Raw genomic sequence first — 11,439 nt, 5'->3', positions numbered from 1 at the left:
TTAGATTACTCTAAAGCAAAATGAGGGAAAATCTCTGTCAGTTACAGACATTTTGTTCACGTGAGCAGTTGTCAGCACCTGTCATCATCCAGACGCATGAAGGAGCGTGTCTGAACCAATCACTTTTGTTGACATTGATCAACTGACTGATTTAAATACATCTTAACATTCATGAGGTACTTTACATTGACTGTTTATGGTTGAATGTGGGCATGTAGAGGGTAGAACCTGAGGCCGGGACCTCGTGCGCAAACTCTGACGTGCGTCTGTGATTTATAAAGGAAAGATGCGCAGAAACGTGCGTACGCACTGTTTTATAAATCTGAATTTTTTTTTGGCGTACGCCATTTCCGCCTTTTGGCCGTACGTTCACTTTTAGTATGGTTTCCACGCAATCCTTTATAAATGAGAACCCTGGGCTTTTTCTTTATTTCTAAAGATGTTTTACTTTTCATTTGAGCATTCTTGTTTCAAACTGTTGTTTTTTGCAAACCGAACTCCCTTTCAAATCACTCTCCCTCTCGAGGGTCAGTTTCAGCCTTTATCATTTGAAATAAGAAAGTTTCTTAAACAAAAAGCAAAACGTCTTTGAAAACAAATCCAGTTGTATTTTTTTAATCCACAAGGATTACTGTGTTCTGAAACCTTCACAAGTAAAATAAAAACATTAAATTAAACAACATAAAAAATGACAGAACAAAAGAATAATAAAAACAGAACTTATATAAATAAAAGGAAAACATAAATAAGAGCTTCACGTTGGTTTTTAGAGGTAGAAAACTTGAAGCTACTGAAAGTGCAATTTAAGGCAATCCTAATTCTGATGCTGTGAACTACTTATAATTTGTTTATTTCTAGATTTATTTTTAAACTTGTAGAGCTTTGTTTGTTTTGCCTTTTTTTAGGTTATTGTCACATGACCATTTGGCTGAATTTTAAAAAAGTTTTTACATCTGTTCAAATTTGTTTTTAGTGAGTTTTTATTTATTGGGAAACCTTTCCTGCAGCAAACATTTTTATGCAGATTTGTTCATAAAACTAACATATTTTCAGATTTGTTCACATTTAATAACATTCTGATTTGTAACAAAATTAAATGTCTACATCTATTTAGATTTCACAGTGAGAAGAGTGTCCAAGAAATACATTTTCTCACTCCAGAAGTTAAAACTTGAAATGCTCATTTTCGGCAAGTGGAAAAACAGTTACGAATACTCAAACATCAAAGAGGTCATATAAAGTATATATAAAGCAGCTTATTATTGTCACTAGCTTGAAATTATTTTTATTATTTGTAATTTTTAATAGTTTGGGCTTCTCTTGAAATGTAAACGTCAAACAATTCCTTCATTTTTTGCAGCATTTTCAATGGAAGTTTAATAGTTTCCAATAACAATTTGTGATGTCTCAACTACTGGATTCTTCAGATATTAGATGCTCTTTCTTGCTCCAATCATGTAGTTTATTTATTTATTTTTTTTAGTGGGGCTCAAGTAAAATCAAAAACAACAGCAATAAATATTCCTATTAATAGCTAGCATATGGTAATTTTTCAGTGCAAAAACCTTAAAAAACCTTCCGTAATAATTATCTGTCCGTACTCAATCCCCAGTATAGGCAGGTAAACGTAACACTTGGTAAATCTCTTGTGTAAACAATGTTACATTCCAGGTTTTTTTTCTTATTTTACACAGCACTAAAATAATTGATATGTGTGAGGAGTGACAATTACAATGCTTAAAAACTTCAAAAATCTCAGTTGAAATTAAAAACAAATAATTTGCCACTGCCTAAATAACCTATAAAACTTTGACAGCTGTTGTTTTTGTTCATAGGGATACTTTTGAATTTAATTAATGATTTTGTTCGCATGATTTGAAAAGTTTCAAAGAGCTGTAGAGATATTCCAAGGCAGCTGGTGTGCTTCTTGCTGTCAGTAGTTTTGATTTGTGAACTCTAAGGGCTGTATTCAGTATTTTGGCATAACAAACTGTCCTGTTGTTGAGTTTGATCCAGTTGATTATTAATTATATTTAATGTTTTGTAGGAACCAAATCTAACAACGTACCCAGCTGTTTTGTACTAAAAAAAAAAAGAAAAACTCACAATTTCAAAAGAAAGTAAAAGCTGATCAAATTATTTAAAATTGAAACTGAATACAGCCCACATGAGAAACACAATGTTAGAAGCATATGAAGCAGGTAAAGTGGTACAGTGAGAAGAAGGTGACCAAACATGTGACGTTACAAAAATAAAGCCATCCAGATCACATCCAGCAGCAGTAGCAGCAAATCCATGGATCCTGCAGAGGAGGGAAACATCCACACAACAGCTTACTTTCCTAATATGAGTGATTTTATTATATGGTGAAACAGCCTGCCATACTTGGTGCCAGCGGCAGCGTGCAAGGTGAATCAAGCATGTGAGAAAGCTGAGCACACTCGTGGCACGTTAAACATTAAAAGTGGGTTATATTTTTTGCAGGTGAAGTTTAGTAGAATATTTTTACATTAAGTAAAAAAGCCAATGTAATTATTTTTTGACTTAAAACAACTTAAAATTATTGGGTTTTATCAGTTAGTTTACATGAATTAAAAAAAATAAGGTTACTCTAAATAATTGATTTATTTGGTCAATGCAAACATTCAACTTGTGAGAAATTATTGACATTTTTTTGTAATGAGTCAGTTATATTTTTTTCAGTGCATGTGCATTATTCTCATCATGCACTCATGACTCATAAAACATTTCATACTCATCTCCAGCTCTCAGAGTTACTCTTCTCCTCGAAGCTAAATGCTGTGTTACAACAATGTACAAGTTGGGTTTCAGGCAGCATTTCACTTTGTTGTTGCTGGAAAGAGACACGTTCAAATTAAAATTAGGTTTTAAGCTAAATAAAATTAATAAGAAACCTCCAAAGGCATAGCTCAGCTGTGTAAATATTTGAAATATGAGGTCTTAATTCTGCACAACTTTTAATGCAGTTATTTTTAAGACTGACTTCCAAACTCCCCTGTTGACTGTTTAAGTTTTGTACAAAGATCTCTAGTTTAAAAAAACACATTATAGATTCATTTAAAGAGGTTTTGTTGTGCCTAACAAGATATTGGGTTTTGATGAAAGACTTCTGATAAAAACAAGATTTTAGAAATCAAGTTGTTACAGAAACATAACTCACCCTGAGATGACATGCTGCGTTGGGTTTGAGGGCACTCTTGGCCGAGGTAGGTGGTACGAGTCTCTTTGGCACCCATGACCTGTAAACAGGTGTGTTCAGAAGGTAAGTTTAAGCACAAACCGTCAACTTTAAAGGACTTGGGTTGAATCAAGTGTTAGGCGGTGGGAGTTTTACATCACACACGGTGGTTACAGTCACATTGAAACATCCGTCCAGGATCATCTGATTTTCCTCGATAGTCTTGCATGGATGTAGGCATTGTTTGGTATCAATATGGGCAAAGTTCTGCAAGAAAAGATGCACGCACACAAATATTTACGTGTTTAAACGCACAAATGCGAAACAAAAATCACAACATTTGCAGGATTTTGTACCGTGTTATCCCTTTTCAAGATGTTTTCACATGACAGATCAAACTTGAGGATTGGATCACAGCAGGAATACGATGATTTGATCTCTTTAATTACTGAGCCGCCACGCACTGACCTTGTAGGGACTGGGAAATAAAGAGAAAAACAACAACAATGTTAATGTTATTAGCTTCAGTTCAGCTGTTTCTGCTTCATTTTCCACAGTGATACAGGCTAACTGCGGGCTGAATTTAGGCTTTTTACCTTTTTGTGTTTCTCTTAGTCTTCAGATACTAGATTTTATCTGTCAGGGTTAACATTAGGACTCTGTACTGTGAATTTGGTGATCATGTCACAAGGTTCACAATTAGGCCTGCCACAAACGATTATTTTTGTAATCGATTAATCACCGATTATTTTTTCAATTAGTCGACTAATCGGATCATAAAGAAAAAAAATTGTATAGGTCTTCTGGACGGGTTCTTCTCTAATGAAACGTTTCGTCTCTCCTCCAAGAGACTTCTTCAGTCTGAGAGTTTCAGGCAAAATTCAGGCTTTTAAGCCCTGCCTCCGTGTGACTGATACATCACATGGCTATTGTTGACACCTAATTAACACCTATTGTTAACAGGGGGTGGAGTGATACTGGCAATAGCAGCACTGTAGGAGGGGGACAACTGAAAACGGAGGCCTCCACCTCTGTTTAATGATGGACGGTCTTTCTTCACAAAAATGGCTTCTTTTACTCCTCTCTCAAACCAACGTTCCTCTCTATCAAGAATGAGAACATCCTCATCTCTGAAAGAGTGACCGCTGGCCTGTAAATGAGTGAAAACTGCAGAGTTCTGGCCATTAGATGTAGCTCATCTGTGTTGGGACATTCTTTTGAACAGTGGCTGCATTGGGGAAACAAAGCAGGGTAGCCATGATACCAGAGCCTGTCTGTATAATGTCTTGTGACGTCCACGGCCTACCCCAGTTACCACTACTGTGCATGTGTGTCAAAGACAGAAAGGCAGATGTGGCAGTGGAAGCTGTCGAAGCAGTTTGGAGAGAAAAACAAAGTAAAGAACAACAAAAAAAAGAAAACGATTAATCGATTCTTAAATTAGTCATCGATTATTTTAATAATCGATTAGTCGTCGATTAATCYATTGATCGTGGCAGCCCTATTCACAATATATAGTGATTTATACTGTGTAAGCAAGGTGATTGATTTCTTTCTCCAAAAGATTCTAATTTAAAAACCTCAGTATAAAGAGCACACCATGCATTACATGCATAAAATCTGATTAAATTCTGTTTATTTTTATACAATAAGAAGAGTAATGAACAGTAAAAACTGTATTTGTATTTCACATTTCTTCTTACATCCATCAATGAAGCCTTAATAAAAAAAATCAATACAGTGCTTTAGAGAATATTTCAGTGTATCAATACACCCCTCATTAAAAATGTCTTATTTTAAAACAACTTCTTTTCTTTTCATGGTAATGGATATGTTGACACAAAAGAAAACTTTATTAAAACTGTCTGGTTTAATTTTGTGCATCGGAGCATGACTCAGATAATCAGAATCAAGAAGTTTTATTATTGTTTGGAGTGTTTTATTAATCATACATTTTAATACATTAAAAGGAGCAACCTGTCTCATATGTTTATTTATCTGACTGGAGTTTAAATCTGCTTTCATTTTGAGCTTAAGTGTTGTGAGCTTAACTAAAGCTTTACTTCCTCAATAAGAAGAAACTCCCCCTCATGGGGGGAGTTCCCATCCTGCAGCTGGAAATCACCTGGAGGGACCACCCCGAGCTCTTTTACTTTCACTCATCCCATTAACTCCGAAAACAGTGTTTGTTATTATTATTATTTACATTAATAGACTTAATGTTTTGTCTTCGTTTGACGCGTCTCTGAACGGTTCGCTGCCACAATAATAATTAACTTACATCTTATTGTTTTTATTTTTCCTTTTAACAATAAAAATAGAAGAGAACGTGATCCGAAAATCTCTGTAATTGTTATTTATATAAAGGCTGATACTAGATTCATTCCCCGCGTGTCATTCGTGCGATAAAAAGGTACAAGTTGTGAAAGTGACGAAGGAAAAATCCACGCGTTTTCACCGCAGCCGCAAAAGAAACTTTAGCGCGTGAAGGAAACGCAACAAATCAGACAAACATTACCATTTATTCAGACACAGCATGCTTCTATACTTACAGAGGTTTGCCGCGCAGAATAGTACTAACAGTAATGATAGTTTTAAATTAATTTCCATGCTGCTAACTGTGGAACGGTTTTGTATCTGATGAAGCTCGTGTTTGACGCCGCCGATGGACGTGCCTCTGACGTCTGCTCTCGAGACGTAACAGTGTGGGGGAAAAGTGGGTGTGGAAGAAGTGGGTGTGGAAAGAAAACAAAATATATAACGCTCTGCGTTCCTGATTCCTCATCTGAGTTTCAGTCTCTCTTTTGGCACTTTTGGCGCCTCCAACCCTTTTACGCATCAACACGATCATGTCTCCGAATCTGCTGAGCCTCCTGCTCCTCTCACTGGGTAAGTCTTCACCAAAAACAATTATCATTTCACGTTTTATCAGCTCTATAGGTTTCACGTGTTGGACTGCACGAGCTGGCTGTCCTTAATAAACGGCTTGAATCCGTCCTCAGGCCTGTGCGCGTGGGGCAGAGCTGTGCGCGAGGACGCGGCGGAGGTTTCCTCTGTCTCAGGTCGGGACTGCACCCTGCGCTGCACCGCCGAGCAGAAGCCCGGGGTCCAGTACATGGCAGTGAGGTGGTACAAGGAGGTAAATAATAACCCGCGACCATTTTTAAATTGTGCTTTGTCAGCTTCAAGAGAAACTGGTTTCCTGCTTCAGATCCAGCAGAGTGCTCCTACTTTCAGTTTGAGCTGCTTCTTGTAAATCACTCCTGTTTTAGTAATTATTCAAATGAAACATCTGGTTTTTGTTTCATTTGAAGGTTTCGAATAAGAAAAAAAATATAGAATTGTTTAATCTAGGCACATATTTAAACTGTGGGTTCTGCCGTAAACAGTTTTTATTTGTTTTATTTAAATTAATGTACTGTTTCAGAAAATACAAATAATGTATGATTACAATATATTGTGGTATTAGTTGCCAGGGCCGGCAGTGGTATAGGCAGTATAGGCTAAGGGTGCTGTCTATCCTGGTGGCTTCGCAAATGGGGGACGAAAAAATAAACATAATAACTTTTTATCAGAGTCGAGTTGGTTTAGTCTATAGGATAATCACTGGTTATTCAGAAGGTAAATTGTTTTTCTTTGTTACTACACGAGGTGTTACATGTTACAGAGGATATTTAGTGATAAAAGTATATGATGCAGTCAAGACTAACTCATGGTGCTCCGTGTGTAAATAGAAAACTAAGTAAGGTTAATGGAAGCTTCAGTTATGTATCAGATAAAATTTGGGTTAAAATCCTTTCTTTTTCAGTGCTGATTTTTGTGTTTTTATTATTAATCCCAAGAAGTTAGTAAAATGCTCTTAAAATGGCTTGAAAATGCATAGTTTTGAGTAAATCCTTTACAAAGTTTTCCAGGGGATTATACCCCTGGACCCCCCTAGAACTGCTTCACTCCACAGCTACTAGTAAACATGAACCGGTGTTCCTCATTGCTGTCAGTAGATGTTGTCAGGTATGAGGTGGACTTCTGGTATTTTGTTTCTAATTATCGTGAACTATTTTAATTGGACTCTAAAGATAAAACATCATTTCAAAGACAAAACTATTTAATTTGGTTTGCGAATATGTGTGAACCATCATGTTGAAATGAGGATTAAGTCAAATTTGGTCAAAATGATCTAATTACAATGTCAGATTTCTGGCTTTAAATGCTATATTTTGATACCTGGATCATTCTGACATCATAAGTAAATCCTTATATATGACTTAGTTTGTCTTGTTGGTTACAATAATACATAAATATTTGGTCTGAATCCTAATTTTAAGTAATTTTAATGAGGAATCTTTGATGTCCTTATAAAGAGGAAGCATCAAATTATATTTGGATATAGAGATTTCCTATCTGAAAGGAAACAAAACTTTGCCAGCTCACAGGAAAAATCTCAAAATTTTAACGCATTTTTCCTCAAAATCATGTTTTCTTTTGTTGCTACTGCTCAAAAAAGTGCTTCAAACTTTTGTTTTATGATTATATTTCATACAGTTCATTCAAATGATACATTCATAAGGCATTTATTCATTTATGTTTTGACAAAATGCTATTTTTGCAAATGTTTTAATCAAAAACACTCTGCCTTTTTCTCCATATCCCACTTTTGGACTTAGTCCTCATTTTGATGTGATGGGTCACATTTGTAAATTGCACAAGCTGAAATCTTGCCCAGGGCACCAAATTGTCTAGGGCCGTCTGGTTGTAGCAGTAGTGTTGGCGTTAATGTCAGTTTTCTTGCACCTGCTGCTAACTGTGTCCTCTTGTTCTGCTCTGCTGCAAACATCTAACAGATCTATTGATGGTTTTGCAGCTCAGGACTTCCCCGACACCTGGTTCAAAGGGCCTCGTCTCCAGAAACCTCCCCGGCGGCGCGACAAGCAGGTACGAAAGCTTGGACATGGCCGTGGACTTTCAGGGGGAATCCCATGACCTCTTCCTGCCCAACCTGACCTGCAGCCACAGCGGCGTGTACACGTGTTACCTGGCTGCACCTGTGGGAGAGCAGAACCGGGAGGGGAAGGTGGTCCTCACTCTAACAGGTAAAACACGAGTTCGTCAGTGGGTCTTTTCCTCGTGCTGGTTTCCCAAACTTTCCCAGCTCCCTGAAGCGTTCTGGTTATAAACAAATTCTTTTTTGACCACCTCAAATGTCAAAAACACAACAAAGTCAGGAAGTTTCTAAACTCATTTGGATGAAAACTTGTGCAAAAACATCATCTGACCTTCAAATAGCAGTGTTGGTCTGAGCTAATAAAGCTATGTATCAGGAGAGAAAAACAATTTTTAAAATTAGACACAAATTACCATAATATGACCTATAGGAACCCCCTTTGCTACTTGACATCTCACTTTGCTTGAATCATTTAAATACTCCTCCAGAGTTTTGCTCTGAATTGTACAGAAACCCCAGTTCTCATGTCAAAGTCCCCACCTCAGTTCTGCCGAACGACTAAATTAAAAAGTAACTTTCTGATGCACAAGCTTGTTTCTTTCCGACTTTCTAAGAGTTTATTTTGATGTGAACATTCTGCAAGCTCGGCTTAAGTTTTGAACTTGAGTAACATGTATTTTTTTTCTGTTTCCTCTCCAGATTGTCCTGCTGAACCCACACCTGCTCCCGCTGACGCCACAGTACCTCCTGACTTCCCTGCAGTTAAACTGCTGGCAGACACCACGCTGCTTTTCGCCTCAGCGTTGCTGCTGATGGCACTGGTCATATTCGTAATAAGCTACGTAAGTCACCAAACCTACTGATTGTTTCTGACTCATCGTGCAGCTGCGGTCTCGTCAAATCATCGGGCGTTTGTTCGTTTAATTTATCCTTATTTTTTCCTTTACCGCAGAGCTGCTTGAAGAATACTTTCCGGGAAAAGGGGAGGACGACAAAAAAAGAGATCCTGCTGAACGCACCGCTCAAACCGCTGGAAAAGAAGGACTTAATGTTGATCTATACTCTGGGTCCCAAAGCAACGATGAAGCACATCTGTGTTTGAAGATGGGTTGGTGTCAGAAGTGCGACGGTGCTGTTCGTTCCCTCTCAGAGACACAACACTACGCTGGAACCCAGAAGTGTTCTGCAGAGTTGGGATCAGAGGGTCACCCAGGTCTGGGTCTGGGGCCACATGACGAGGAGTGTCCGGGAAAGAAGCGAGCGAGTCAGCGTGGGGATTGTTGGGGCTCGCTGCTTCTCTGCTGTGAAGGAGGAAAAGTCAACCGGCGAGGAACATTGTAAACGCACAATCATCTGCATGATCTGCTGTGTTTCTAGCAGGTTTGTAGGAACTTTTACAGAAGCTGGCAACTTTTTCAAAGTTCTCATTTAGTCAAAACAGGAATGGATCACACTAGATTATTTATTTTTGCTTATTGTTTTTTTCTGGTAGCGGGTTTGGAGTGAATAGATGTTACTGATCAACCAAAACGAGGTCTCCGGAGTCCAGAATTTACTGGACGAATTAAACACTGGATATTAGTTGTAAATTGTTTTGTTGTTTTATATATTTAAAGTGTGCACATTTTTATTAATAAAATGGAATTTGAAACATCTTCAGAGACTGATTCTTAGTGTTTTGACGGCGATTCGGTTTTGGATTTTCATGTTATGTTTGGGGTTTTTTGACGTCTGGGTGGTAAATGAACCTGAGTGGCCTTTCAAATCAAGAAGTGAAATGTGATGACACCCACTCAAAAACTATTTTTATTTTGGGGGAAAGTTATGAGAGATAAGTTTCAGTCACTCTTATCTCGTGTTTTAGATTTTCCAAAGAGGAACCGAGCCAATGCTTTATAGCAACACAGCTCTCAGCTGTGAGCTCATCGCTATAAATATCCAGAAACAAGTGATGAAAAGCATCTAAACGCTCAGGCGTAATAGGGAAGCTTTAATAGGAAAAAATAGTTTACACCATGTCAGTGGCTGTGATCGTCACTCTGCAAAAGCAGAAGTGGAAAATAGGAAGTATACTAAAATGCCATGGCAGTTAAAGTTGTGCAAACTTATTATTTTTTTAAATATAGGTGGCGTTTTGTCACCCCAAACCTTAACACGTCACACTGAAGGCCCGCGGGTCAAATCTAAACCGTTTTATCTGGCCCCAAAAGTAAAACTTTAAATATAAACATTTTCTTATTTGTCTCTGTATTTAGCACATTTTTCGTGACAGCTGGCCAACTTTCAAACCAAGAAAAATAATATATTAAAAATACTCAGTTTGAATTTTTCAGTAAATGTTGATGTTGGTGCAGAAAGAGCAACAGAATCAACTTTATGTCCTGATGCATCTCAGTAATTCAGGTAAAAAAAAATCCAAAAGAAAAAATAAGTAGGACCTCTGGACGGGTTCTTGTTTAATGAAACGTTTCTCCTCCAGAGTTCACCTGAAACTCCTCAGACTGAAGGAGTCTCTCGGAGGAGAGACAAAATATTTCTTAAGAACCCACATGAGGACCTACCTTTTTTTTCTTTTCAACTTTAATTATGTTTTGCCACATCCTTTTCTAATTTCATAGTCAAATAATTGGATTTTTAGCGAGAGTTTTATTTTTTTTTACCTGGAGTGTGATAAAAAAAAATTAATAAAAAGTTGTTGATAGAGAGTAAGGCATATAAAACGAGTCTTTCTAAATATCCATAAGAAAAGAAAGGCATAAAGCGATTTTTTTGTTGTTGTTTGTATCTGGCAACCCTGATGCGGGCTAAGCTGCATGTGTCGTGCATGCAGCTTCTGCATGCATGTTTGCAGTTTGGATATATCCAAAGTGAATAAACTAACGTTCCTTTGGACCTATGTGTTTTGGGTTTACTTCTACATGCTGCAAATGGTGAGTAGCACACAAAACACATTGCTGTCTGTAATGCTTTGCAGCCTAATTGTTGTTTGAAGAAGCTTTAGCATGTAGCATGTAGCCTGTGCGCACGTGCACTTTCACACCTGAGTGCTGCACCTGAATGGTGAGTGAAAAGTTCCACTCCTTTTGTCCTATCTACATCATAGTCTCAGAGCACAATTAAGTGTCACATTTATTCTTATTTGATTAAATTTGTAATTTAAAAAGTCAAAATGACCTTTCAGGTCTCTAGACTAACGTTTTGCACTGGTTGCAATCTTGTGCTCCTCACAAGATTTCTGACAGAGGAGTGAAAAGAATTATCAGAAGAGTTGTCCAAGAGCCAAGGACCACTTGTGGAG

At 37.5% G+C, this 11,439-nt stretch overlaps 1 protein-coding gene across 1 annotated transcript; it reads left to right on the top strand.

Moving 5' to 3' along the window:
- Positions 1–5,938: 5,938 nt before the first annotated feature.
- Positions 5,939–9,796, top strand: cd83 (CD83 molecule). The gene is made up of 5 exons (XM_014024574.1): positions 5,939–6,088; positions 6,202–6,338; positions 8,061–8,289; positions 8,841–8,983; positions 9,094–9,796. The coding sequence occupies exons 1-5, from the start codon at positions 6,049–6,051 to the stop codon at positions 9,241–9,243; spliced, it is 699 nt and encodes a 232-aa protein (XP_013880028.1). The 5' UTR covers positions 5,939–6,048; the 3' UTR covers positions 9,244–9,796.
- Positions 9,797–11,439: the final 1,643 nt, after the last annotated feature.

Source organism: Austrofundulus limnaeus, unplaced genomic scaffold (assembly GCF_001266775.1).
Source record: "Austrofundulus limnaeus strain Quisiro unplaced genomic scaffold, Austrofundulus_limnaeus-1.0 Scaffold427, whole genome shotgun sequence".
NCBI lineage: Eukaryota > Metazoa > Chordata > Actinopteri > Cyprinodontiformes > Rivulidae > Austrofundulus > Austrofundulus limnaeus.
The sequence above is the reverse complement of the archived record's forward strand: the minus strand, read 5'-3'. Positions and strand labels throughout refer to the sequence as shown.